Source organism: Coccinella septempunctata, chromosome 6 (assembly GCF_907165205.1).
Source record: "Coccinella septempunctata chromosome 6, icCocSept1.1, whole genome shotgun sequence".
Classification (NCBI taxonomy): Eukaryota; Metazoa; Arthropoda; class Insecta; order Coleoptera; family Coccinellidae; genus Coccinella; species Coccinella septempunctata.
The window spans coordinates 19,237,569-19,263,414 of NC_058194.1; the positions used below are offsets into that span (position 1 = coordinate 19,237,569).

General features: G+C 32.9%; 4 protein-coding genes across 7 annotated transcripts in view; 1 reads left to right on the top strand and 3 right to left on the bottom strand.

Annotated features, from left to right (window-relative positions):
- Positions 1–9,202, bottom strand: part of LOC123316066 (protein hu-li tai shao) — a 41,072-nt gene extending 31,870 nt beyond the window's left edge. Inside the window, exon 1 of one of the 3 annotated variants that reach the window (XM_044901993.1) lies at positions 8,833–9,178. The gene's annotated coding sequence lies outside the window, so the exon portion shown is untranslated. Of the gene's footprint in view, positions 1–8,832 lie in introns of all 3 variants that reach the window. The other 2 variants (XM_044901994.1, XM_044901995.1) reach the window with 2 other exon arrangements.
- A 1,237-nt stretch (positions 9,203–10,439) lies between these two features.
- Positions 10,440–11,367, top strand: LOC123315224 (U4/U6.U5 small nuclear ribonucleoprotein 27 kDa protein-like). Of its 2 annotated transcripts, none has more exons than XM_044900835.1 (2): positions 10,440–10,563; positions 10,639–11,367. In XM_044900835.1, the coding sequence occupies exon 2, from the start codon at positions 10,652–10,654 to the stop codon at positions 11,135–11,137; it is 486 nt and encodes a 161-aa protein (XP_044756770.1). In that variant the 5' UTR covers positions 10,440–10,563; positions 10,639–10,651; the 3' UTR covers positions 11,138–11,367. The 2 variants fall into 2 exon arrangements, with proteins under 2 accessions (XP_044756770.1, XP_044756771.1); XM_044900836.1 differs by having other exon boundaries at positions 10,472–10,563; positions 10,646–11,367.
- A 154-nt stretch (positions 11,368–11,521) lies between these two features.
- LOC123315223 (Fanconi anemia group I protein) lies at positions 11,522–18,823 on the bottom strand. The gene is made up of 17 exons (XM_044900834.1): positions 18,596–18,823; positions 18,268–18,542; positions 18,043–18,210; positions 17,616–17,836; positions 17,204–17,549; positions 16,738–16,961; positions 16,366–16,567; positions 15,638–15,900; positions 15,190–15,350; positions 14,870–15,019; positions 14,612–14,803; positions 14,373–14,503; positions 13,511–13,824; positions 13,271–13,461; positions 13,035–13,205; positions 12,338–12,768; positions 11,522–12,133 (listed from the first exon to the last, which is right to left on the bottom strand). The coding sequence occupies exons 1-17, from the start codon at positions 18,695–18,697 to the stop codon at positions 11,575–11,577; spliced, it is 4,101 nt and encodes a 1,366-aa protein (XP_044756769.1). The 5' UTR covers positions 18,698–18,823; the 3' UTR covers positions 11,522–11,574.
- A 2,548-nt stretch (positions 18,824–21,371) lies between these two features.
- LOC123315990 (hepatic leukemia factor-like) lies at positions 21,372–23,821 on the bottom strand. Its single transcript, XM_044901901.1, has 4 exons — positions 23,785–23,821; positions 23,518–23,709; positions 23,267–23,442; positions 21,372–21,550 (listed from the first exon to the last, which is right to left on the bottom strand). Exons 1-4 carry the CDS (start codon positions 23,819–23,821, stop codon positions 21,389–21,391), a joined length of 567 nt encoding a protein of 188 aa, XP_044757836.1. The 3' UTR covers positions 21,372–21,388.
- Between the last annotated feature and the right edge of the window lie 2,025 nt (positions 23,822–25,846).

The window sequence follows — 25,846 nt, forward strand, 5'->3', positions numbered from 1 at the left end:
TTCGTTTAGTCGAGCGTTCGATAGTTATTCCATTGGAAAGGAAAAATGTTATTCACATACTTGGACGTGCCCCCTTCGTGGATAAAATGATAAAAATAAAAAAGATGTTTTTTCCCATGTTGTGTAGATCGACGATGTTGATGAAAGGCAATTAAAAAATAGGCAAAAAAATATTTATTTGAAAATATTAACGGATTTCGAAGAGGAAACTTCAGTTTCACTTTGTCCAACCATGACCATAAACATCCAAAAATGGCAAATAGTTCACCCACAGTCAAATAAAATTTCACGAGCTCAGTTCATCCACATCACAATTCTTTTCAGTTCGAACTCCACAACTGGTTACATTTAATGACAAAATAATAACTGCCTACACATAGCCCGCAATTACCAATGATAACGTCATTTTTCGTTTCTGGTATCCTGTGAACTCATTCTTTTATGATTCGTAATTTTCTGTTATTCAAATATTCTCAACTCCTGCTATTTCAACAAACAAATCGGAATACTCAAATAAAGTAGTTGATATTGTTCAAAAATTTTTTTTATTTATGCTCCAAACGAGCTTCGAACGTGCAAATGCCCTGTTGTCAAAAAAAAAAATCGAAAATCATTTATTTTCGGCTATCGGCTATTTCCTACAATATTACATGGTAAAAATACTCATTTGTTTTTTTTTTTCGTTAATACTAATTGTTCCTTCCTAAGTATCTACTATATTTTTCATATGGCTCTTATCTTAAAGATTTTAAATAATCAATTTATTGATTACACGACTCTACAAAAAATTTTTCGTTCATTGTCCTAACGTTTATACTAGAATTTTCCGGTTAATTATGCACAAAAACGAAAAGAAAATACCTTTTCTTGGTATTTTATGATAGTTATAGTATTAATACTCATTCTTCATTTTTTTTATAATTTTTAATAATTCAAAAACCGCGCGATGAGAGTGGGGTGTTTACCCTTACAAAGTGCCACTAGTGGGCACTCGAGTCATAAACAACGATAAGGTGTTATATACAAGCCCAGACAAACTTCAAATGTCGTCAAGAAAGTGTAAATACGATGCTGATGCATTTTGTTTTATATGTGGTCAATTTATTATAATTCGTGACGTGAAATACGAATTAAAGACATTTCACGTCTTCTCTGAAGCCTATGAAGCATATTTTGACTTTCCTGTTTGGAATCAAGACAAGCCATGGGCTCTACATGTTGCTTGTAGTTATTGTAAATGATATCGTTGAATCAGTCTCCTAAACACAGAAGCGAACTTTTTCATGCCATATATTTTTTTTTCGTCTAATTAGGATCTAAACTATCGAAATTTTATGCTTTGCAGTCAAAGTCAAATTTGGTGTTGACCCGTTTTATGGATTGATTCAACATCAAATTCTAGTAATTTTTAAGGAAGAAAAAACCTACCAGTTGCCGATTAGTATTCCAACCGATAATCCAAGGGATCAATTATATGTTAATCTCTCAAAAACTGCATTTTACTTCATATATAACAAGATTTTTTAGTTAACATAAGATCCCTTCCCGAATAATCCAGAGTCCACAACAGAATAATCTGTCCACTGGCAACTTTAAACAATTGAACAAGAAATTTCGACTTCTATAACCGAGTCTATAAGTATATTATAATGAGAGAGTTAGGAAAGCCAATTGAGTTGTTCCTTGTCAGATGTCGCTAGAGTGTATTTTTTCGCCATACCGGCTACCGACGTTGAATAAAAGGGCCGTCGATTCATTCCATTGTCGTCGGAGTATGAGTTGTGTTGCTCTGACGAGATCAAATTAGACCGAAACCATAGTTAGCATATACTCTTGCTTTGGGTGATGGTGATCTGTGATCTGCTAGATGACCTAGGACCTAGCACCTGTTGATTTTCAATTAACGGGCGCTATCTATCTGAATTGAATTCGAGTGTTGATCAGGTTGATCGTTGATCTACTTCCAGCTTCCTACAAAATATTATAATAATTTGATAATGCATTGTTTTTGAATAGCTGCAAAAGGTGAATGCTATAATCTTTGGGTGAGTGTAATGCAGAACTCGCAGATCACCCAACAGGCAGATAAATAATCATTTTGGATATATCTGTCCTATAGTAGTCCTGGAATTCCAGTACTTTTAATCGGAGTAATACAATTTACTCGACAACATGTACAATGGGGGCTCGGTATTCAGAAATCATTCTTCAGTTACCCAATGACAATCTATCGGCAACAGGCCCAGGTCTCTTGTTTCTCAAAAACCTTAAATCATGATAGAATAATGCCAAAAGCATAAATAAATTTTTGTGACCTGTCAAACATTCAATAAAATCTTCCGTTACTTCCAGAGGAAGTTGAGATCATTACTCATATGAAATTCCTCGCCGACCACTGACCAACTTGGCTTGGAATTAATTTTCCTCACGTCTCGATCGGTGTTAAAAGCACATATTAGTCGAATACCACATATTCAATCGTAAATTTAACTCCCTCAAAGACAGAAGAACAAAGCTAGTAGCGATAGGAAGGAAAACAACACATTGGCCTTAAGTTCAACCTGGAAAAGAAGGTCTAAAAATATACCTAAGAGGATGAGACTCCAAGGGAATGCGGAAACGTTTTTTTTTTAAGGCAACCACTACTATTTCTATACAATGAATTCCGAATTGACGTGAAGACGTGTGTGTGGTGGATGTGATGCTTGTATTAGGATTTATTTGGCTATTTTCATCATTTTCGTTTCGGCTAGCATTCGCCGACCGTCTTCAGGGAAACGTTGGGTAGAATAAGCCAAAACAAATAGCCCAATAAATCCTACTACAAACTTTCAATCATCTATCATTTCACGTATTCTCACTTTGGCTTTTCATTTCTAATGATAATTTCCCTCAGAGTATAACCTTGAATTTTACTGCACTCCAGTTTCTACAATAAGTTTTATGCCCTGAGCGGGTCTCAAATCTGACCTAGACATACAGGATGAGCCAGAAACGAGAACAATGTAGAAATTCATTTATTTTTTTTTAATGACGATTTCTGAATTACGTTTCGTTTCTGTACAACAGAGTAACAAATAAATTAAATTTATCGGTTTTCCATGGTATATTTTTCATTAAATATACCAATAAATAAGCAAACAATAGTGTTGCTATTTTTCTCATCTTGAAATGTGGTGAATATTTCATTTCATAAAATATCGAGCAGGTGCAGTTTAAGTAAAGAAATGATTTTTCCTCTTTAATGTACATAGTAATAGTAATAATCTGCTATTTTTATAAGTTATGAAGAAGCATTGTATCATTTGGATATCTGCATATTTTTTAAATAGTTGGCCACAGGCGCGTTCCCAGGGAGGGGCTATTGGGGCTCTAGCCCCCCCAAGGCTTTTGCAAAAGGTCCCTCATGATCATTCAGCACATAGAACTTTCAAGTATTGTTCGAGTAAAATAAGAAAAACACCAATAACATTATTATATGAAGCTACAAGGAGCCATCTATTGAATGTCAAGGTAATTCGCAAGAATTTTTGTTCGTGGTGGGTGGTGGAAAATTCTCTAGAGCCATCGGGGTGAATGAATTGGCATCCAAATATTCCTCATTTATCAAAAGAGTTGTTTCGCTGCAGTGCATTATTCCAGCAACGTTAAATAATCTTTCCGACAGTGAAATACAGCAAGAAATATCTGGTATTGATGAACCAGACAGTGACAAGGATCTTCTTTCCAGTGAATTAAAAAGATGGAAAAAAAGTGGATCACTTCAACAACGAATGATCCCGAATCATGTCGTTCATCAGCACTTTCAGCTCTTGAGAAATGTTGCGAAGATTTTTACCCAAATTTGTACATATTACTTCAAATATTTTGTGTACTCCCAGTAACAAAAGCTGAAGAAACAGACCGCAGTTTTTCTTCCTTAAGGAGACTTAAGACCTTCAGAAGCTATGGCAGAAAACTGCTCGAATGGATTAGCTCTAATGCACATAAATTACTAGAGAGTCATTGAGACAAAAATGGTTGTGACCAGATTTGCTAATGCTGGCCCAAGGCGCTTGAAGCTTTTATTTAATAACTAAAAACTAACAAATTTTTTAATATTCGTTTTTTCTTTTTTATAGATTTATATTTACAAGAAATCAATGTTTTATTTTATTCAATAACTAAAAACTAGTCAATTCTGACATAATTTAAAATTTTTCTATTTGTTCTTCATTATTTTTTATCGATATAAAAATAAATGTTTTTTTACATTTTCCTCTTTTAGTGGATGTTAGCTGAGCCCCCCCCCCTCCCAACACACTTTTTTAGGTACGCGCCTGGTTGGCCACTCAGGCTTTTATACATTTTTTCCTCCACATTTGGCAGATCATTAAGAACATTAATGTATGGTTCAATTGAACGGTGCGTCGATGAAATAAAAAAAAAAAACTGAATTATGTACATACATCATTTTTACAAACAAGAGTTATTTATCTACCACACTTGTTTCGCTATCACAGAATGGGTCATTGAAAACAAAACAGCGGTCGACATTACCGAATTTTACTCGGAATTTTATGAAAACGCTCAGACACATCTCTTTTTGATTCCCGATTCCGAGCCACTCTGTATAGTGTCGATCTTGCGCTATGAGAAGCTCAACGGAAACCACTCATTTCCATAAATATTAGCAATTAGCAAATTTATTGAAAATGTCGAAAAGAAACCAGTAGCCCACCCAATATCACGGCTATAACTGCGTAAGCCGTATATTTTATTGCATTTCGAAATTTCAAATTGCTTTACACGCCTAAAGACCACCATCTATATTAAATCCAATTATGTACCGTTTTTCTCCGTATACAGATAAACCGAACATGTCGCATACACCTCGTATAGCTATACCAACTCAAAGTAATGCCAATGGGCCATATGCATAAAGAAGTAGTAAATGCTTTCACTTCAGTTTATTGAAAAGAAATTATACATTTTATAAGGAACTGACAAAGATAGTATTATAGTAAAAGCAAATACTCTTCTTTATGCATACGACTCAATAATTAAGATTATCGGTAAAATAGTTATTCCGGGTCCGGTTAATTGACTACTAACCTCGGCCACGCCGGTTTGCTTATGTAACTCGCGGTGAAATCTTCATCTCCATCGTCTGGCTGGATATGTTCTGTTGGAAGATCATATAAACGGATGACGTCATCTAGTAAGTGGTTAATAACGTAATTTTATCACATCGAATGGAAGGCCACGTTTTAGTAGCGGCCATTTATTCGAATTCGACCGATATACCGGAGTTGGAAAATGGCCAGGACCATACGAAATTTCGTTCATAACTTTGATTGGTTTCCACCTGCGATGTAAGAGAATATACTGCAGATGAGCTTCCTCTGTTACAGACAGTTCATAATTTTGAGCATCATGAGACAAAGCTGCGAAGGTACTCATGAGCTTGTATGTGCATTCGACTGGAATTTTCCAGTGAAATAGAAATGGAAAGAAATTTGATTAGGCGGATTCTATTCTCAAGACGATCTTCAATAAAAATGTTTATTCATTTTTGTAATCCTAGCTTTTTTTTTCAGGAGAAGGTTACTTCCATAAAGTCTAGGGAAGTCTGAGAAATAGTAACCTTGGCAGGGGAACAGAAAAGAAAGTTCCACCACAGCGACTCACCTGTTTTGTTATCTCTCCTACCTTATCCATATCGCAGAAATACCAGAAGTAGATAGTTTTCCAATAGCATCGGTGTCAATATTGTTACGTTAAGAATTTTGTCTAACAAATTCGATAATTGTTCGCATATTCATTCTATTTAATAATATATCCACTCAAAAAGGTGATCCTTAAAGATTTTACAAAAGCGGATTTTTCAATTATTTTCACTTATTAATTTTTTTTCTGTTTATATATTCATGATGGCAGGTTATTTCTACGGGTCTTTCACAGGGTTTTTTTTTCAGTATCTTCTTTGAGACGAATGGTAGGTTTATGCCTCGGTTTATGCAGCGTTACTAAGAACAACTATGATGGCTTTCAGATGATCGCCATCTACCAGTTGAAGATTAGTTTCTAATAATGCAGCATCCGCGCCATAAATGTAACATTTCCCGATATACTCTCAAGAAAAACTCAAACTAGTACTGAATCAGATTTTATTATTCTTATTTCTGTTCTTAGTATGCCTTCCTGTGATATTACCACAAAATGTGGATGAACATTCAAATCTGGATTACTTTGGATTTCTTCTACAATCAGATCACAATACCTCACTGTTGTCATAGTTGCGTTAATTAGGATAATTAGATCTGTACACCCATTAAAACAAATCCCTACCCAAAAGATTGGGCCATCATCGAAAATAGTCAGTTCTCATGTCTCTAGCCCTCAGATTGTTCCACCAGAAACTATCCTATCGGTAAATTGCTGGAATCAGCTATCAATTCTGGATGATCTGAAGATGAGATTTCATCGTGTAGTTAACCGTAATAGCCGATCTTGTGCGACAATTGTAGGTCTTGCTGTCCATGAATATTATACAGCACTTTCACTAGTACGATAGCGATTCAACGCTCTACTAACTTAACTTCGCGGAACCAGAAACGGTATAGGCAATTTCTTGATGAGTTGTACCTTCGTTTAACCACTCACCGATTGTTCAAGCTGAAAGGCTTCTGAATGTATGTTATACTATACTAGTTACAATTGATACTACACAACACCAAAGGAGTTTGAATGGCCCCTTATCGCACATAAGGACCTCAAAAAATAGCATGCACCTACAAGATTTCTTGGAATTTTTTAGTTCTGCCATGAAGTATCATGAGGACCATATTTTGTATGTATGTAATACTCAAACGTACGCCTCTCCACATGGTATGTACAACAATACTGAAAATTCCAATCAACTGCCAAAAGTAGGTACGAGAGTAGGTATATCTCTCGAATGTCCAATTTTTTGAGAAGTTCATTATTTATGGAATTTTAGATTAGGTGATTCAGTTTGATAGAGCACAAACGAGTAGAGCAAAAAGAGCATCCGTAGAGTTGATGCCGATTTTTTCCTACTCAAGATACGAGGTACAGTTTCTATCGAATCTGAAGGATGACCAAAAAATAGTATAGGGCGTTTCGTATCAGCTGACTATGAAGTCGGTTAATCATTTTCAAGTCCTTTATTTTCCCCTTATGTGAGGTTGATAAATCAATGGACAAAAAGATTATTCACCCATCCCGAGTTTTACATTTTTTTCGGCTTAAACGGGTTGTTCCGAAAGAGGTCATTCAAATTCGGGGAGAATCAAAGAGTGTGAAACATACTTCCTCCCGTTTGTTGATAGACCGTAAACAAAGGATGTGAAGGTATAGCATTACATCTATGTATGATCCATAATAAAACATATCAGAACTTCTTCCTATTACACCTAAGGACGTGACTCATTTATCCAATAGTAGAGATAAGGGCTTGAGATATATCAGACACTCCTAATCAATGGAATTATGTCAATATATCGAGCTCATATAATGATTAACAGATTCACTTACAGTTATGGGAAAGATCTATAGAATTGATGAAATTTAATCTGACAATATTCATATAGGTACTTGGAAACCTATATAGATAGAATCGGGGATAGAATTTACGAAATGCATGTGCAGTAGCCAGTGAAAAATAGGTTCAGCAGCAACAGAATGCAATTTTTTTCTCACTTTTGAATAAATTCAATCGAGAATTCAATTTTGTTTCGTTACTCTTTCATTTGCTATTGCCACCTAGCAAACCTCTTTGTTTTCGAGTAGAAAAACTTCCACTTCTTTCAATTCATCTGGGTCTTCTCAAACAAAAGTATTGGGTAATCAAAGCCATGCACAGCATCATTAGGTTTAATTACCAACATTCACTCCGTGACATGAAAACTTAATTGTTTACTTTTTTCACATAGCATAAACATATTGGGAATCCCAATCCAAATTCAGAGGCCTTCGAAGGGATGTTATCAGAAACGAAAAATAAAGTAAAGAAACTTTTTATTGCGTAAATACTCAGCAATATCCTAAACAACAGAAAAATCCAGTTGAGCATCTTCAATACCTCTCTTTCAACAATACATAATCGATTTTATTCCTTTCCGATTAATTCACCGACTGTTTACTGTTTATCTAAACAGATGCATGAACTTCTTTCATCGCGTAAGATTAAAAAATAAGAGACAATAATTTATTATTTACGATTTATCGCTAATTCAATATCGTTATCAAGAATATGTATTGATTACATTTATAAATTATTCTCACGATTTGACGAAAAACTTGGGTACTTATATGCCTATATTGAATATATGTGTAGGGACAATTAAAATTACTTATACAATATTATACAACTTTTCTGTTTGAAAATAAGGTGAAAATAATACATTTTCACAGGTTACTCGATCCGGGAAACTCCTCGGGTGTTCATTACATATTTTGTCACATAATTAGTATTTTTAGAATTTCAATTTTTAAAAGATTACCGTTCGATCAAACAAAATCCTTCCAAAATAACCGATATAAAAAACTGTCAAGACTGCAGCGTCCCTTTAAGGCAGTATTGAATTTCTTTAACCTCTTACTTACGTGCACAACTATATTATATTCTGGAATTCAGATATTTCATTTCAAAATATTCATTCAGTTAGACTGAAAAGTCTAAAATTTGAACAGGTGTGGAATGAAAAATAAATTTCGATGGGAAGTTCAAGACACACCCCTGTTACAATTCGTGTACTTGTCATTACAATTAAAATTTAAATCGTGTTTCGCAATTCATGCATAATATACGCAAATTATGTAACTAACCTTTGTCACTCCGGTTAATCCAACACTTTCCCTTTTATTTGTATCAACACAAATATTCTCCAAAATCCCTTCTCGCACAAAATGACACTACAACTACTAAAAGTCAATTCGTTTCGACTCTGCGAGATCGGGCATACGCATCATCGATTGGTCGTATTTTGGCGGCCGTTTACAACACCGGAAAATATCTTCCAGGATATCTGAAACAATGGTTATTTGACAATTCCTGAAAGGTACAATTCTTGTTTTGTCCCACTCTTCCGTATAAAGTAAACACAACCAATTATTCCTATTCCAAATCCCGATCCCAATGGTTTTTCTTTTACAAGCATAGCACTTATTTCATACCGGTTGCGCAAGCGCACAATCCTCACCGGAATTTAATAGATACAAGTTTTCAACTATTTGGATGGTTCTTATTGCACAGGCTATAAGGAGCACATTCGCTTGTATAGACATTTCAAACATTGTGGTGGAACGTCGATGATTCAGTTTCTCCGGCGTTGCCAATGTGATATTTTTTTATTATGATTACACATTTTTTCAAATGAATATTTCGATATCTTTTCTTCATTTGATTTTTTAATAATTGAATTCGATTGAATCATTCCGATAAAATGAAGGAAATTTAAAATTCAAATTTCTCCAGAAAAAAACTATCCCGCTTGGATGTGCCGCAGATGATTTAAGTCTACATAAAGTTTTACAAAATGTTAAAGGATTATACATATTTTTATGTGGAAAAAATAAGAAACGCCCTAATGCGAAGTCAAGAGCTTTGCAAACTTGTTCATATTCATAACAAAAGCGAATAACCATCCAAGCTGCTCAATTTTCCGAAAAAATATTTAAAAATATAGATCAAGTTAATACCCAGAGCTTTTTGTAAAATCATTATCAGAATTTGAGGGGCATATGCGGATAGTTTATATCAAACAGTTTTTCTTTTATTTTTTCGATTTTTTGTGATGTACGATCCTCGTAAAATTGTATGCAATTCTTGTTTGTATCGGTACGCAACAACGATATGCTGAACTTCGATTCCTTCGGTGCGGCATTTTCTAAATATTGAGAAAAAAATTCAGATGCCTATAACTCCTAAAATCATCAGATTTTATCCATTGACGAACTTAATTCGTATTCTTAATCTATACTCTAAAAATTTCTAGCCCTAGCCCATTTTTATATAGTAGGCACAATATAAAATATTAGTATGTATATTATAAAGAATATAATAAACTACCTATGTATAATGAATCCAAACCAATAATCGTAATCATTTTCGTATCAAAATTCGGAAATTACAGAACACTGAAAATATACTTAAGAATACAAGGACAAGGAATATGAAAATTCTCCTCTAACAAAAAAAAAACAAGTCACTGATATCGAGTCATTTCGTACTTATTTTGAAAGAAGAAAGAATATATAAGTAAGATTCAAATCGCTATATTTTTGCCTAAAGAACTTCAAGTAATAAAAGCAAGTGATTTTCATATTTTATTCAAGTACTTCTTTCTCAGTTATTAAAATAATTGGAAAAATCTGATTTCCATTCTTCAGAAAAAGTAGTCAATTTCCATTCTTCCAACTTTTCTAATGCACATTAGGCAACAACGCAATGGCACACTAGCGCTAGAGTGTAAAAAAGCACAACTAAAAATGAGAGAACGTTTTTATATCGATTTGTTGACAGTTGTCAAATTAAAAGTGCAGTTCAATTTTTTATAGGTAAACAAGTAAAAATAATATTTTTTTTGCGTATTGTTTCTTTTCAATAAGTTCAAACTTTAATTGGTGTGTTAGTTTTTAGAATATCATGGGCAGACGTAGTAGATCGAAGTCTCCCTTCGAATCCAGAAGGCGAGATAGGGACAGAGACAGGGATAGAGAGAGAGATAGAGACAGGGATTTACGTGAACGGGATAGAGATCGACATCACAGGAGGAAAAGATCGAGATCGAGGGACAGATCTAGGGACAAAAGGAGATATTCTAACGATAGGGATATTCGACGTCATTATACTCGTAGCAGATCAAGAAGTAGATCTAGGTCAGTAGAAAGACTCAAAAAAAAGAATACACTTCCTGAAAGACCACTGATAACTCCTGCAGATCTTGAGGGGAAAACAGCAGATGAACAGGAAATGATGAAACTCATGGGCTTCTGCACTTTTGATTCAACTAAAGGCAAGAAGGTTGAAGGCAACGATGTAGGAACTGTCCATGTAATTTTAAAACGTAAATACAGACAATATATGAACAGAAAAGGCGGATTCAACAGACCCTTGGATTTCGTTGCCTAGAGCACTCATATTTTGACTGACTAACCACCTTCAGGTCATAAACCATACCTCACTGATTATTCTTAACGTTTTTCATTATGAATTTTAATCATGTTCATTATATTTTTCATCGTTAAACCTTAATAATAATAGTGAATATGCAAGTTACAAGTTGTGTAGATTGTGATCTTAGTGTTAAGTTTAATTCTTGTGATTTCTAAAAATCAAATAAAGTTTTTGATATTCCTTCATTAAGTTTTCTAAATGCCAACAGTCCTTTGAAATATGTATTAAGATGGTCAAGAATGTATACTGATCACTTTTCTTACAGAATTTCTTAGTAAAAAATATCTACATAAACCAAAACTTTAACTATTCTTATTTGGTATGCAGGCAATACTGTACTAATACAAGCACATATTTATTGAAAAATAATATATATTGAACTGAAACATATATTAACGTTTCAATTTCTTGGGTGGCGGCATTCTCCTATTATCTTCTTCATTATCCTCAGTAGAACTCTCCAATATGTCCTCATTATCACTGTCTTGTTGTTCTTCTTCGTCTAGGTCATCGAGTTTCTCCTCTATTCTATCATCATTATCTTCATGACTCACTGGAGTATCAAGATCTTCATTATCTTCTTGACCACCATCTAATTCTTCATTTTCATTGTTCTCTTGTGAATCACTCTCATCTTTCTCCGGAATATCGAGCTCATTAACTAGAATTCTGAAATCTCGAGTTGTTCCTTGACCAATATATTTATGTAAATCAAATTTGGTTTTATTAGACAGGTGCATTATACATTTACTAAATTGTTCCATCACATAAACCAGTTTGGGTATGCAACGAGTATTTTTCAATATTTCTTCTTTGCGGGAAGTAACACCATGTGATTTCTTCTTGGTTTGAGCTAATTGGTTTTTCTTATCTTCTTCTTCTAAGTGCAATATGAAGAAGTTTATATCAGGAGATAACTGTCGTCCAATAAATTTGACCAATTCTTCAAAGCTGAAATAACACAAATAATGAGTTATTCCTTATACTCATTGATCAATCAGATTCTATAAAACATTCAACTTTCAATTATTATTCCAAAATTAGAAAATTTTCATGATCGTGTCTGTTTAAGATAGTTATGGGTTTTCTTTTTAATGTTTTAATGAAATCGTTTTTCACTGATCAATTCAGATCAATTTGAAAATAAATACACACCGTGCACCCCTCATAGCTGCGCTGGCAGTAGTTGATAGTGTGCTGAAATATTTTGCGAAATTCACTAGTATGGAATAAATCTGAATGATATTTCGAAGAAGAAGCTCAGCCATCAATCCTGGTGGGATTATCGCAGCGGTCAGACCATCAAGAAGTTTTGCTATGACATAAAGTAACTCGGAGACACTTGCTTCCTTCTCGGAAAGGCTTTGCCTCCTACATAGTGCAGCGGTTGCTGTTAATTTCTTGAATTTTGTGCTATCATAAACTGGCACATGCGTTCTGAAACTATGTTCACATTTTAGTTTTGTTAAAATTATTTCTACATCGTCCAGCAATGATTTAAGAGCATTGTTTATTGTTGTGAATGCACTATTAACAGAGATCTCGTTGACTATTTTGAAACACTCTTCTTCTGCTTCTCCCTCTTCCTATAAATGAAAATAATAATTATTGATACTGTTTATTGAATTGTTGCACCTAATATGACATAAAGACTAAGTGTGGAATTTTCCTTAAGTTTGATATTATAGGCTCATTCGCAAATAGAATAAGAATACTTGCTTATTTCAGTAAAATAAATTAATCTGTTTAGTTGTCAAGTAGTTCAAAAGTATATTAAAGACTTAGATTCTATATATATTTGCAAATTTCTTCAAAATAATTGAGAAAGTGGCAAAAACTTAACATAATTTACCTCTCGTGTCATACCAAGTACATTCCCAATACTTGAAATTATACATTTGAAAAGTTTAGAGTCTAGTTCATATTTCAAGTGCATGTTGAAAAGAAGTGAGAAGAACAGTGTTGCACTTGGTTTGCTGCTAAGTGTCTGATCCTTTGCATATTGTACCATCCAATTATAAAACTGCAAAAAAAAATTACTGAACTATTTGATGAAAAACTCTGGAGATTGAATTCAGAATGAAATACCTCTTTTGAAGAACCACTAATTTCTGATGGCATAAGTGAAAATAAAAGAGTCAAAGTATTTAGAAGCACTGGAGGTAATTTCTTCATTTCAGGGTCCTCGTTTTCTAATTCTTCATGGTCTTCAAACAATTTTTGATATGTTTTGATGATATTCCACAAGTATAATTGACTCTCCTCATCTTTTAAAGGATCTAAAAGATTGCACTGACAAGGTTAATCATCTTAAACATCCCCACTTACCAAAAGTCTCTTTATTAACCTCGTAAGGGCTTACAAAACCAAGTATAATTTGGAAACATTCTGCAGCTTCGATAGCACTGATACTGTCAAAATCTTTGTAATTATCCAAATTCTTTATGCATCTGTTGTATATAATACAAGCAATTTCATATGCCTCTTCTGGCTTTATCCTTGGACAAGCAAAATTGTTTTTGCTCTTTTTGTTTTTGGCACTGGAGAATATTTGTTTTATGGATTGAAAAAAATGCCTGTGAATTTCTCTGCTGGATCTCACTACGTTTGCCTCTACCATTGATGTCCATTCAACTACTGGTCTAAAAAATAACAATAAGAGAAAAATATATAGTTATATATATCTTTTCTCAGTTGAGAAAAGTATGAAAACTTGTGGTTCTTTTGGGTACATTGAAAATTTTGGAATTATATTATTTATCATAAAAAGGATAACACCATCATTAAGACGGATGAAAATTAAATAAAATCAATTCAGGTACAAAGCATCTATGCTATAAAAGCAAGAATTGTCAAGATCTAATTTGCATTAGCCAACTATCATCATTTGGAGTACCAACAGAAAGACCCTTCTATCAAGAAAAGTATAGATGTTGCCCTGTTTGAGTCTTATTTGACCTTGTCAGAGCAACTCGAGGGAATGGAACAAATTGATTTCTCTTTTTTTGGATACCAGTCACTGCGATGTATAAGGATACTGCAGCGCCATCTGTATAAATTTTGATTATTAATATTTATAATCTTCAATATACGAAGGCATTATCCTTTCTATGATGTATGTTATGTATATAAATTAATTTCGATCATATTATTCATTTTCTTCTAAGATGCATTTTTTAAGAATACTCACTCATGCAGCAGTTGCAAAGCCTTGACCAATATATTCACATCCAAAACAGTTTCAGGAAGTCGGAAAGCCAAGGCACTTTTCTGGACATTATCATCCTTCTTCTTCCTCTGTTTCTTAGCTTTTCCTATATTCTGTAAGTCAGAAATATTCATTGAAACTTTGTATAGATTTGAGATCTGATGATTGAGATATCAAAACCCTATCAATCATTTTTCATGTATAGGTTTTCATTGTTTTACCTTGGCAAAATGAAGCAATCTACTATGAGTTTTGAACAGAGAAATTATTTGGGTGCCATTGTTTTCTGACTTATTATTCCAAGATTTAATTTTATAAGCTATTAAAGCTTCGCAAACTCTCATTGCTTCTTGTAGAATGATGACTTTTTCTTTACATTCAGGTAAGGGATCTGAAAGATCTGTCCCATCATCCTGGAATTCAACAAAATTATCATGATTAAAATAATTTTTCTATTGATTTTTAATCATTATGCTTACAAGTTCAAAATGTATAAGTTCACATGATATCATTCTTTCACAAATGGAATCCAAAACCATCTGAAATTTTTCTACAGTTGATGGAAAATCTTCACTCTGAATTTGTACAAGGATTAGACCAATAACATATAAAAGTTTTCCAAAAGTTTCCTACAAACATAAAAATTATATGCACTGTTGAGATTAATATTTTACTAAAGATTTAAAGTTGAACAATTTTAATTTATGATTTGCTGACATGAATACATAAAAATTTCAACTGCAAAGTTTCTCTATTTTTATTGAAGTAATTTGATTAAATGAGTAATGGGTGTAGTTACCTGTTGAATAACATTAATATCTTTGACAATTGAAAGTTTCGAAAAATCTAGTGGTGGTAGAGTTTCTTCTTCTATTATATAATATTTAGAAATCTGGGTCCATAAAATTTCTAGAATGGGAACGCTCAAGTCTTTATTCTCATAAGCAGCTTGAAAAAGACCTGGAAAAAGTATTTAACGATTACATTACTGAATTGCAGGGTGGAACATTACCACAATTTAAACAGAAATAAAAAAACTAGTTTCAGAGGAGGATCATGCAATTTGATGATTCTTTTGAAAAAATTTTTCTTCAGCAAAATGATTTCATAAAATTTCAATAATTTGAGAAATTTATAGTTGCTACTAAGAAACATTCAAGAGAATGAATTACCTTTTTTCATTTTTTTCATAACTATGGAAAAAAAATTGTTGTTGGTTGCAACTTAAAAGTCCTTTTTTTAATTACCTTCATATAATTGGTTTCTTACTTCGAGCTTTTGCATGAAGCATCTTTTCAATATACTCAGAATCTCCCAACTAAGGGCCTCGTTACTGAAGTGTCCTTGTGATTGACTTCGGTTCAGGGACAACTGTGTGAACAAAGAAGGACCTGATGATGAAGAACTCAAAGAACTACTCATTTGGCTCAAACTTTCAACATTCTTTATGGGAATCTTCATTAACAATTTTGTATAACCAACGACTGCCATTTGTCTGGTTTCTGTTTTACTAAAGAGAATATACTCATATTGAAATGCAGACACATTCAGAGGCATATAATAATAGTTCAAGTAAAATGTATTTGGTTTTTAAATAGATCTGAATGGATGATAAATCTATTACTTATTTTTATTATTCTATTCAACTGTAGAAAGTACCTTACTTTTTTCCATCCTCACAAAATGTTCATTAAAATTGATTTTTATTTTAGTTATTGATGAATAATGTTCAAATTGATATAATTATATCCTTGAACATTATTCATTATTACTGATCATAACAGTACATCCGCAGACTGATTTAATTACCTCTAAAGAAAACTAATAGTGTACTTTCTTCAAAATTACATTTTTTACTGTTACTCAAATGAAATAATTTTTTTCCTCCATTATCTACTAGTTCTTCTCTCAAATTTTAATATTTGAAGAGATAAGGCACGAAGAGTAGGAATACATAAAGAACAAGTTATACTACCTAGAGTAGAGGGATTTTCTAAAGAGTAAAATGGTTTGGTCTTTAACATTGCTGTTCAATTTTGTCAAAGGTAGAACAATATCCAGAAGAAGGATGGCAGAATTTCCAGGAATTTGCTGCAAGTCCTCCATTATATCATACATAAATTTTTGTTGTGTAACCATTGCCATGAGTACAGTTTTTTTACATGCAGATAGGCACTCTGTGAAAAACAAAGCATAACCATTAGTTATCCTGGGCCAATTAACGTTTCAAAAAGCTTTAATAGTAATTAAATATTTGTTGAATTGATCTTAGAATTAATTCTAGCCAAAAGATGATATCCATTTCATAATTTTAAGTTACTGATAATTTCATGCAAAGTATACTGACCTAAATGCGAATCAATATTTTTATTTGCACGCATATTTGTCAATATTCGATCCAGTATAGCAGTATTATGTTTAGAGAATTTCTGCAATATATTTTGAACAATTGTTTTTCCCAAATTCCACAATCTTAGCACATTAGAATCAACTATATGAGGTAGTGCACTTTTGACATTCAACAGCATCAAACCAAAGTTAAGTAAACTCTCTGAGATATCAAATGATGTGCTGAAAAAAACTGATCAGTTGGCAATGAATAGCGTAGAGTTTGTTATGAACTGTTAATTTTCCTTAAATACATGAAGGCATTAATCTAACAGATTCATGGCATAGTCCTTCATGATTCCGATTCATGGTAACTGATTCAATTCCCAGATTTCATGGATGTTTGTAAAAATGTGACAAATGAAGTAAATTTTAGTAGTACAATCCCTGAGTGTATGAAAAAGTTCATCTGATAGCTAACTCACCTGCTGTTTATCAAAGTATTAATTATAGTTTCTATATCCATGAGTTTGGAACTCATACGACTGAACCAAATTGAAGATTCTCTTTTGGATTTTTCATTGAAGTACCTCAGTATTAGAGATTTCAGAATATCCCATACTTTATCTCTGTAATCTTCAACCTCAAAAATAACAAGTAAAACTTTAATATGAAAAGGATGAAGAATAAACTCAGGAGCTTTATTGATCGTTTTCAGAAATACCAAATAATCTTTAATTGCAAAGGAATTATGAGATGCCAACGTCCTTATGTGATAAAAAACCGAAAGTTCTGCTTCCTCGTATTGTTTTATTTCATTATTTTGTTCATCTGAAATGAAAAGTTTTGATTCTTACAAGTATTGAACTCCTGAAAAAGTTGAGTGAAGAAAATTACCTTCATCGATGGATAAATCAACAGAACCTATGATTGCTTTGTACAATCTTAAGCCAAAGTATTGCTGTAACATTATAACTACAGAGAGAAAACACTGAGTTTTGCAGAACCTTAATAGCTGGTATGTGAAACTTGGAACCTCCTGGGGCATTAAGGATTCCATATAAGAACCTAATTTATTCAGAACTTTGATATGATCTTCTTTGTTCAGAGGAATTTCACTAAAAAGATTATTTTCGGTTGGAATTGATTTTCAATTCATAGTTCATGAAGAAAACTCCTCTGCACATAAAAGTTTCATCAATAAACTTTGTGAATACACATAAAACTACAAATGATCTGTGCAACATGTGTGAGGTTGAAAGTAAATAAAAATTGTAAAAATATTACACTATTCGATATGAAGAATATTCAGTAGACAGCTCACCATAATATCGAGATAACAATAACAACTCTGGAAGGCTCCCATTGTAAAGAACATAATATATTCACAACTTCCTTTTCAACTTCTTTTCCACTCAAACATTTCCCTTCGAATTCAATAGACTCTTTTTCAGATAACTTGCTTACTATTTCTGGAAATATATCTTTCCAGCTGAAACATTTCTCTTAACTATTAATACATAACTTACCATAAATAGAAAAATATTACCAGAGTGTACAAGAATTCATATTTTGGAAACCTTTCAAACAAAATTTTAGGAGGGCAACCAGATACTGAGTTTCAAATTTTGGTAAGGCATTAATTATATAATGTAATAAATCATTCACTCGAGCAGTTGGTATTTCATTCTCATCAACAAACTTCAACGTTGCTGTTATTATGGTTATACACTTTTCTTGAAAATGAGACAAGGCTAGTAACATATTTTTCCAAATCTTTACGAACTCTAATGTTAACACTTTGTCTTGAATGAACGTGACGATCTGAAAATATCCATTTGGAAGTATTGGTACTGCTACACAACAATTTTACTCACTTGTTTCACTTCGAAATTATTACACAAGAATTCCCCAAGTTCCCGATATTTTCCATTCTCTGCATATTTATCGATTGCATCAACTATCTGAATTATATCCATATCGAAAGTCCTCTTCAGAATAAAAAAATAAACTGTCTAAAAGAACCGATTATTTATTAGTCGTTTTACTTTCAGATTAGAGGTTAGATATTTGAATGTCTTTATGTAGAGGTACATGCGCTTTGGTTAAAATTAATGAAATCGCGCAGTAAAAATCGGAGAGTTAGAGTTTGCGTATCAGTAAATAAGGAAATTTTTCCTTAAATGTTGTTTGGGATGAATAAATTTGTGACAAGCGCAGTTAGATTTTTACCACAGCTGGCGCTTAATAGTTTAGGTACTTCACTTGTACCAATGAGTTCAATACTCAATGCTACCAAAGAGGAAATCTGGTCCATCCAGCATCCAGTTATACGCTTTCCAATCACTGTTACTCTTATATAATAATATACACTAATGCGTTTTTGATTTTGTCTGCAAAGATTCATTGCGTAACTGGATTACAAGGGCGGATTTAGGGGGGGGGCACGGGGGCACGTGCCCCCCCCAGACGGATGGATCTTTCTATACATACTTGAACTTTTTAAAATAAAAGTGAAGTTCATTTCTCACAGTTACTGTTGATTTTTTTGCTCGTCTGTCCGTTGTGCCCCCCCAGAAAAAAATCCTGGATCCGCCCTTGCTGGATTATTAAATACAGAATAATGTTTTAATTAAAATAATTTTTTGATTTTTACTCTGGTTGTATACCTGCACTAATATTGAATCAAAGAACCAAACTATCCATGATTTTCACTTACGATAAGTTTCTTACTATTCTAATAACTAATACACGTACCTAAGTGTTTGGCTCTTTTACACCTGAAGACACTGATATGAGAATACTAATGTGCTAACCAAACACCTCTATAGTGGTACAAAACTCATCGTTCGCAGTGTAAATCATGTAAATTTAGTTTTTTAATTCGGTAGGTACACTTTTGTGGATATTTAAAAAAATGATATTACCAAGAAGGAGGTGCAATTCATTCACACCAATTGCAAGGGCTGGAATTTTTTTTTTTTGAGTAGCCCCTGATACTTAAATACAGCGTCCATTGATGGCATCTGAAAAGCAGGGGCGTAGCTACCGCGGTATCAGCGGTATCAGTGATACGGGGCCCCCAGGCTTCAGGGGCCCCCGAATGTAAGCAAAAAATTCCTAAAAATATTATCCAAAACGTCTTACAGGTTTTACAATAGCATTTTTGAGAATAACTGCCTAGAAAACCAACAACCATTCATTTCAAAATTCCGTTCATTACACCGAATTGATCATTCAGATAGATACGAATACTTAAAATCTGAAATTCAGAAAATTCGTGCCATCAAAGAACTTTTGAAATTAGTCCTGATGAAATTCAATAGCCTTGCATCCAGTTTTCCGGACGTTATTACTGCATGCCTTTTATTTTTGACCCTTCCGGTTACAACTGCAACCGCTGAAAGGAGTTTTTCAAAATTAAAACTCATAAAAAATTATCTGAGGACTTCTATGGGATAGGAACGGCTTTCAGGCATGTCGTTATTGTCAATAGACGGCAGAGAGGAACAACTTAAAAAACTGAAATCGTCATCAGCTCTGGCTGATTTGATAAATAGATTTGCTGAAATAAAGGCTAGAAAAGTGTATCTTTGATTTTTTGTATTGTTTGTTTATTATTTGTTTGTTTATCATTTTATGTTGTTTGTATATTATTTCGCTATTTTCGCATCAAGTATGAGTTAGAACTTTTAATTATAGGTACCTACATATAATTATTTCGATACAAATCGAACATTTTTTGCTATTTTTATTTTCACTTCACCTTTCCTTAGGGCCCCTCAACACATTTTGATACAGGGCCCCTCTAAGGCAAGCTACGCCACTGCTGAAAAGCAATCATTTTTAATTTTTTCTTAGAAACCAGAGAACTGACATGTGAAATCAATCGAAAAAAAAAGTTGGTGGTGCAAGGGTAGAATAAGCCACTCCTGAAATTTGACTCACAAGAAGCTTTCTTTCTATTCATAATATATACTTATTGAATTTTTTTTAGATAGCTGGATTTATTTTCAACAAATGAAATCTCTCTCGATTTCTTGCTAAAAATAACGATTTTCGTGAAAAAAAATTTTGAACTGTTATACATAGCGGATATCATGACAATGCTGACATTATAGTGGAACACCAACAACATTTTTTTTTCGATTGCCCCTTTCTGTCTCAGATGCGGAGTACCTATATGGCAAACAATGAAATACGAACCTCCAGAAATAGCCAAAAAACGAGCTCTAGAGTCCGTATATTGATGGCAATATATTTGGGACTCCTCAAAATACAAAATTATAATATATTCCAACTTAAGAACAAGGCGTTAACGCCTACACCTTCAATCTTTTACACTCTTTATCCCGAAAACCTAGACATACGATTTTTGTACCCCTGAACACTTTTGCCAGGAAGGTAAAAATCTACAACATACCACAAATTCAGGAAATTTTACCGAAAGCGCCATTAAAAGGGTGCTTGGTCTTCTTAGGTAACTTAAATCAATTGTAGTCTCAACACGATCTGATTAATAATATATGTAATTTTTTATTTACAGCTTCAATTTTAACGTACACTATATATATATATTCACAAAAAATCAACAAGGTAGTGTCATTTCACACGTGATCGTTCTATATATAATATAAAAATATCTCATGACAATTTCTTACATGATATCATCATGCATGATCACTAAAGCGCATAACATCCCCTGATACTATCTCGATGGTTTTTTTCTGTAAAAGCAATCTCCGCAAGGCTGATGTCTCTTCTCTCAATGTCAACACTTGAGCTCTTAGGATAGCATTCTCATGCTCTAATATTGTTGCTCTTAAAGCCACCTGCAAGGAAAAATATGTATTTACTTCAATTATATTGTATAATGCATAATTATTTTTTCATGTTATGTGCTTTCATAAAGAATTTCCCAAATTCATAAATTCAATTTGATTCATTTTATTTCCACTGAATCCATCAGTGTGAAATGTGAAATATTAATATCAATTGAACTAATAATTTGACAGATACAGGTAGGAATATTTTATATAGGTACCTACCTACCAATTTCAATTCCAAAATAGAAATAGAATAGACTGTATGTATAAAAATCTCATCTAAATGAGTTGCGACAATTTTATTGCGACGGTTCATATTTTCTATTAATATTGATTTTTTTTCAATCGATTCTCTACACAGGGAGGGTGTCACATTGAGAAGGAAGCAGAGGTCTGGTCTAATCTCAAAATCAAGAGACATTGCGATATGTTGTTGGAAAGATCATTTTCTTGTGAACATTTTTTGATTATTCGATTTCGAAAATGAAATATCACCCAATTTAACTGGATCATAAGAAGATTACCAATTTCAAAGAGACAATGCAGGAGTGGAAAATTTTTTCAGAAAAACGAGATGGATGTCCTCAATCTTCTTTTTCCGTTTATGTCAACTTTCTCTATTCGACCAAGAAAATTTTTTATTCGCTTATGATTTAGGAAAAATTAAAATAATCGTTAATTTTCAACAACCTCTAGATAAGTGACAAAGTGTTTGTGGATCTATTTTCATACGATTTTATTTAGTCATAAAAATGAAGCAAAGAGCTACTTTCCATAATTGAATAAGTATCTTGAGTATTAACCCCCCATGACTACTCAAAGATAAGTACCAGAAATTGAAAACCACAGCAGGCAATTTGACTGGCGCATACGCCATTTTGTAGCTATTTTTATTTCAATATAAAAAAAGTTATACATACACTAGGTTATTTTAGTTTTAGTTATTGAGTTACTGAGCTAGTTGAAAAGTGGAAATTATTATGCGAGATGCTTTAAAGTACAATAAAGACCTAGTAATAAACTAACACCTGGGTTTTAGATTCAAGCGCCTTTGGTATGGCTATTGATTTTCAACTTTCTCAGAATTTCATCCAGAAATATTTTTTCGAATTTTTTAAATACCTGAAAACATCATAGTGTTACACAAATCCTTACGTCCAGTTTCAAATCAAATTCGAATTCCCTTTAAGCTTAAAACTTTCTTAAAAGGACTTTCATTTTATTATGAAACTGGCCGTTGACCATCCCACTTAGCCTTTCTATGAACCTTATTGTTTCGGGGGTACAGCCCCCTGAATTCCGCCCTTGAAAATTGTCTATTATTTTTATCTCAGAATCCGGTCATACGAAATCACTGAATTTGATACAAACGAGTACTTTAAATGTGAAATCTCATAGGGCTATCTATTTTGGCAATGCACCCTCTTGTTACGTTTTTTACTGGGTCTTTGGAATCACTAAATTCGATGGAGAAAACCAAGAGAAGTCTTATTGGGCCAGAAATTAAACATTCTGTAGGAATTAAATCTATTGAACCGTTATTCATTATCCTGATAGATATATTAGGATAATAGATATTAATAATATTATTATTTGGATGTATAATAGTTATCAAGTATAATGGTTAACACCAAAAGTTGAATGAAAAACAATGTATTCGCTATACTCAATTCCTGTATGAATACAATGATGATATACAATATGTAGTTATTGTCAACTTACTTGATCTTCCCTCATTTTTCTGGCATCTCTCGATTTTTTTGCAGCTTGATTGTTTCTTTTTCTTCTTTCATAATATTTCTCATCCTTTAAGTCCTCTGGTATAGGTTTCTTTTCTCCTCTTTGTCTTCTTAATGTGCTCAATAAGGATGTACATGAAGGAGGAATACTTCTGACACCTATATGATACGATTCAAAATAACAAATATAAAAATAGGAATTCATCAATTCTGCTAAATGAGGAAATTAATTACCATTTATTGATTCTTTGTGTAGAATTTGAAGATGTTGCTGGTAGCCAAAGAATGAAGGTGGTAGATAAGAAACGGGTAAAGGGTTAATATCATTCTTTTCATGATTTATACAATGAGTTTCTTCAGGTCTGATTGGCGATAAGGAACAATTATTTTGTGTATTTTGCGGTTGGAGAATTCTATTCGGAAAATCTGCAAAAAAGAATTCTATTTTATGGGATGTAACCTTATATGTATGAAGTGGCCTAGGGACATACTCGTACTAACATTGAGTGGTACATTTAATACTCAAAGATGCTACCATTGAGTATTAAACCTCAATACTCAATGATACTACTTATTTGTTTTCTGAATCAGTTTCACTGTTCGATGCGATGAAAGTTACTTCTTTTCCGTCCAATTCTTCAAAATCATTCGGGTAATAAAAAAATCTTATCATTGTTTCAATTACACCATGTTAGGCCAGACGCCAGAAGCGTTAGATTTTAAAATCGATTTAAGGTTTGTCCTACCGAAATTGGAATTTTCTGAATCTTAACCTATTTCACACATGTTTCATTATGTATAAGGATCAAGATAATTATATGACTTATCTATTTCACAGTCGGTTGGATATCCTTCCCGTGATAACATGTGTCCCTTCTCATTAGCAGTAGGACTTGGGCAATATTTTATGACCCATTCTTATTTTTATTGATCTCTAACGTGAAAATGAAAAGGATGTATTTCAGAGTGATTTTCCTATTTTTTATGTCAAATATTTATTGTTTTTAGCTATAACGCAGCAAAATTTATATTTTGAAAGGATATGGTGGTTTATTTAAAGAAACGTTACGAAATACCTACCTATAATCGGCAAGTTTTGATTCAATGAATGCCGACTGTACTGTATACTATATTCTTCTACTCATTTCAATTCGTGTTTGGAACTGGCTGGTCTAAGAGTTCATGCATTTTTTTTATATATTGAAAATTGCAAATGACTGACAAGATATTGTGCATGTATGAGGAGATTATGATAGACGATGAGGATAATGAGGAATCAAGGGAGGATTCTTTGAGATCAGTAAGAAAATTGAAGGAAATTTTTTTAGTTAATTTATATGTTTTCGATTCTTTTGTTTATCGTTAGTTAATAAAAATAGAAGACCGTTATTGTGGAAAATTGAAGACTTTTCTGATTAATTTTTTGCTTAATCCGAAGTTCAGACTTTGGGGTACGTGAGTTTTGATATTTTCAAATAAAACAGCTCATTTTTCCATTGATTATTGAAACTTCGGAATTCAATTCTTGGTACAATAAAAATTCTCTTGTTTCCATTCGACGGTGAATTTAATGCTCAGCAATTTTATAGGACATTAGGTCGAACTAATATTCTTCATTATACCAGTGAGTTGATTTTGATACTTAATGATGATTTTACTGAAAAATTAGTCCTATGTTGAGGCTCTGCTGAAGGGAAATTGGACACATCTAAAGCTTTTACAGAAATAAAAGCTTTGGTTACAATTTTCTCATAATTCTATGCCTATTCCACTGGGCTATTATGCCCAATTCAGTATACCTAAATACTCGTGGTTCCTGGTCATTTTGATATCATTGCTACAGTATTTTTTATGATGAAGTGAGTTTGAGTCATTTTATCCACTCAATTCATGGTGGCAACTTCGAACAATTTTTCGCGAATGATTTCGACGATTTTGTTGATGAGGTTTTGAACTTGAACATGAAATCAAATTATTCAATGAGAAACAATCGAAGTCACAAAACATAAAGGTTCAATATTTATTCTGAACTGAAGATGTGGTTGTTTCAGTGATGACGAGATAAAGACATCTTAAATTTTTGAATGGGCACTGTGAGTATTGAAATTATACTCAATGATTCAGGATAAAGGTATTGAGTATTGAATCAAATTGTGTAGGAGATTTTTGGTGAAACGTTTTCGACCACTTTTACTTACAAAATAGCCAGCCAACAATACTCAATTATCTGTGCATGTTGTGGACATAAGTAAGCTTAATGAATAAAATAACCGAATAAGCTCTTAATTAATTCAGATTTTCGCCTTAAATAAATCTAAACCAAAAAAAGTAGGCGCCCATAATGCATTATGCCCAAAAACTTTAAATTTTCGCACTCACTTACTCAATCAGAATCTATCACTCCATCTCACCTGGTGGTTTGTTCAATAAGTAATTGCAATTTTTCAACATATTATACGTGGAGAAGGCAGATATCGGTAAGATACCACCTCTGGTATCGTCTACGAAAGGATACTGCGAGGGATTCGAGGGGTCCATATCGAAAAAAGATCTATCTTAAACA

What these genes read in the sequence shown, in the direction of transcription:
- LOC123315990 (XM_044901901.1), bottom strand. Translation starts at nt 23,821, where the DNA reads ATGGTAGCATCTTTGAGTATTAAATGTACCACTCAAT. An exon ending in TATTAAATGTACCACTCAAT is followed by an intron (nt 23,710 to 23,784) that starts GTTAGTACGAGT and finishes TCTTTTTTGCAG; the next exon opens with ATTTTCCGAATAGAATTCTC. An exon ending in GAAAAATGAGGGAAGATCAA is followed by an intron (nt 21,551 to 23,266) that starts GTAAGTTGACAA and finishes TTTTCCTTGCAG; the next exon opens with GTGGCTTTAAGAGCAACAAT.
- LOC123315224 (XM_044900835.1), top strand. Translation starts at nt 10,652, where the DNA reads ATGGGCAGACGTAGTAGATCGAAGTCTCCCTTCGAATCCAGAAGGCGA.
- LOC123315223 (XM_044900834.1), bottom strand. Translation starts at nt 18,697, where the DNA reads ATGGATATAATTCAGATAGTTGATGCAATCGATAAATATGCAGAGAAT. An exon ending in ATGAATTCTTGTACACTCTG is followed by an intron (nt 18,211 to 18,267) that starts GTAATATTTTTC and finishes GAAATGTTTCAG; the next exon opens with CTGGAAAGATATATTTCCAG. An exon ending in ATTGTTATCTCGATATTATG is followed by an intron (nt 17,837 to 18,042) that starts GTGAGCTGTCTA and finishes TAATCTTTTTAG; the next exon opens with TGAAATTCCTCTGAACAAAG.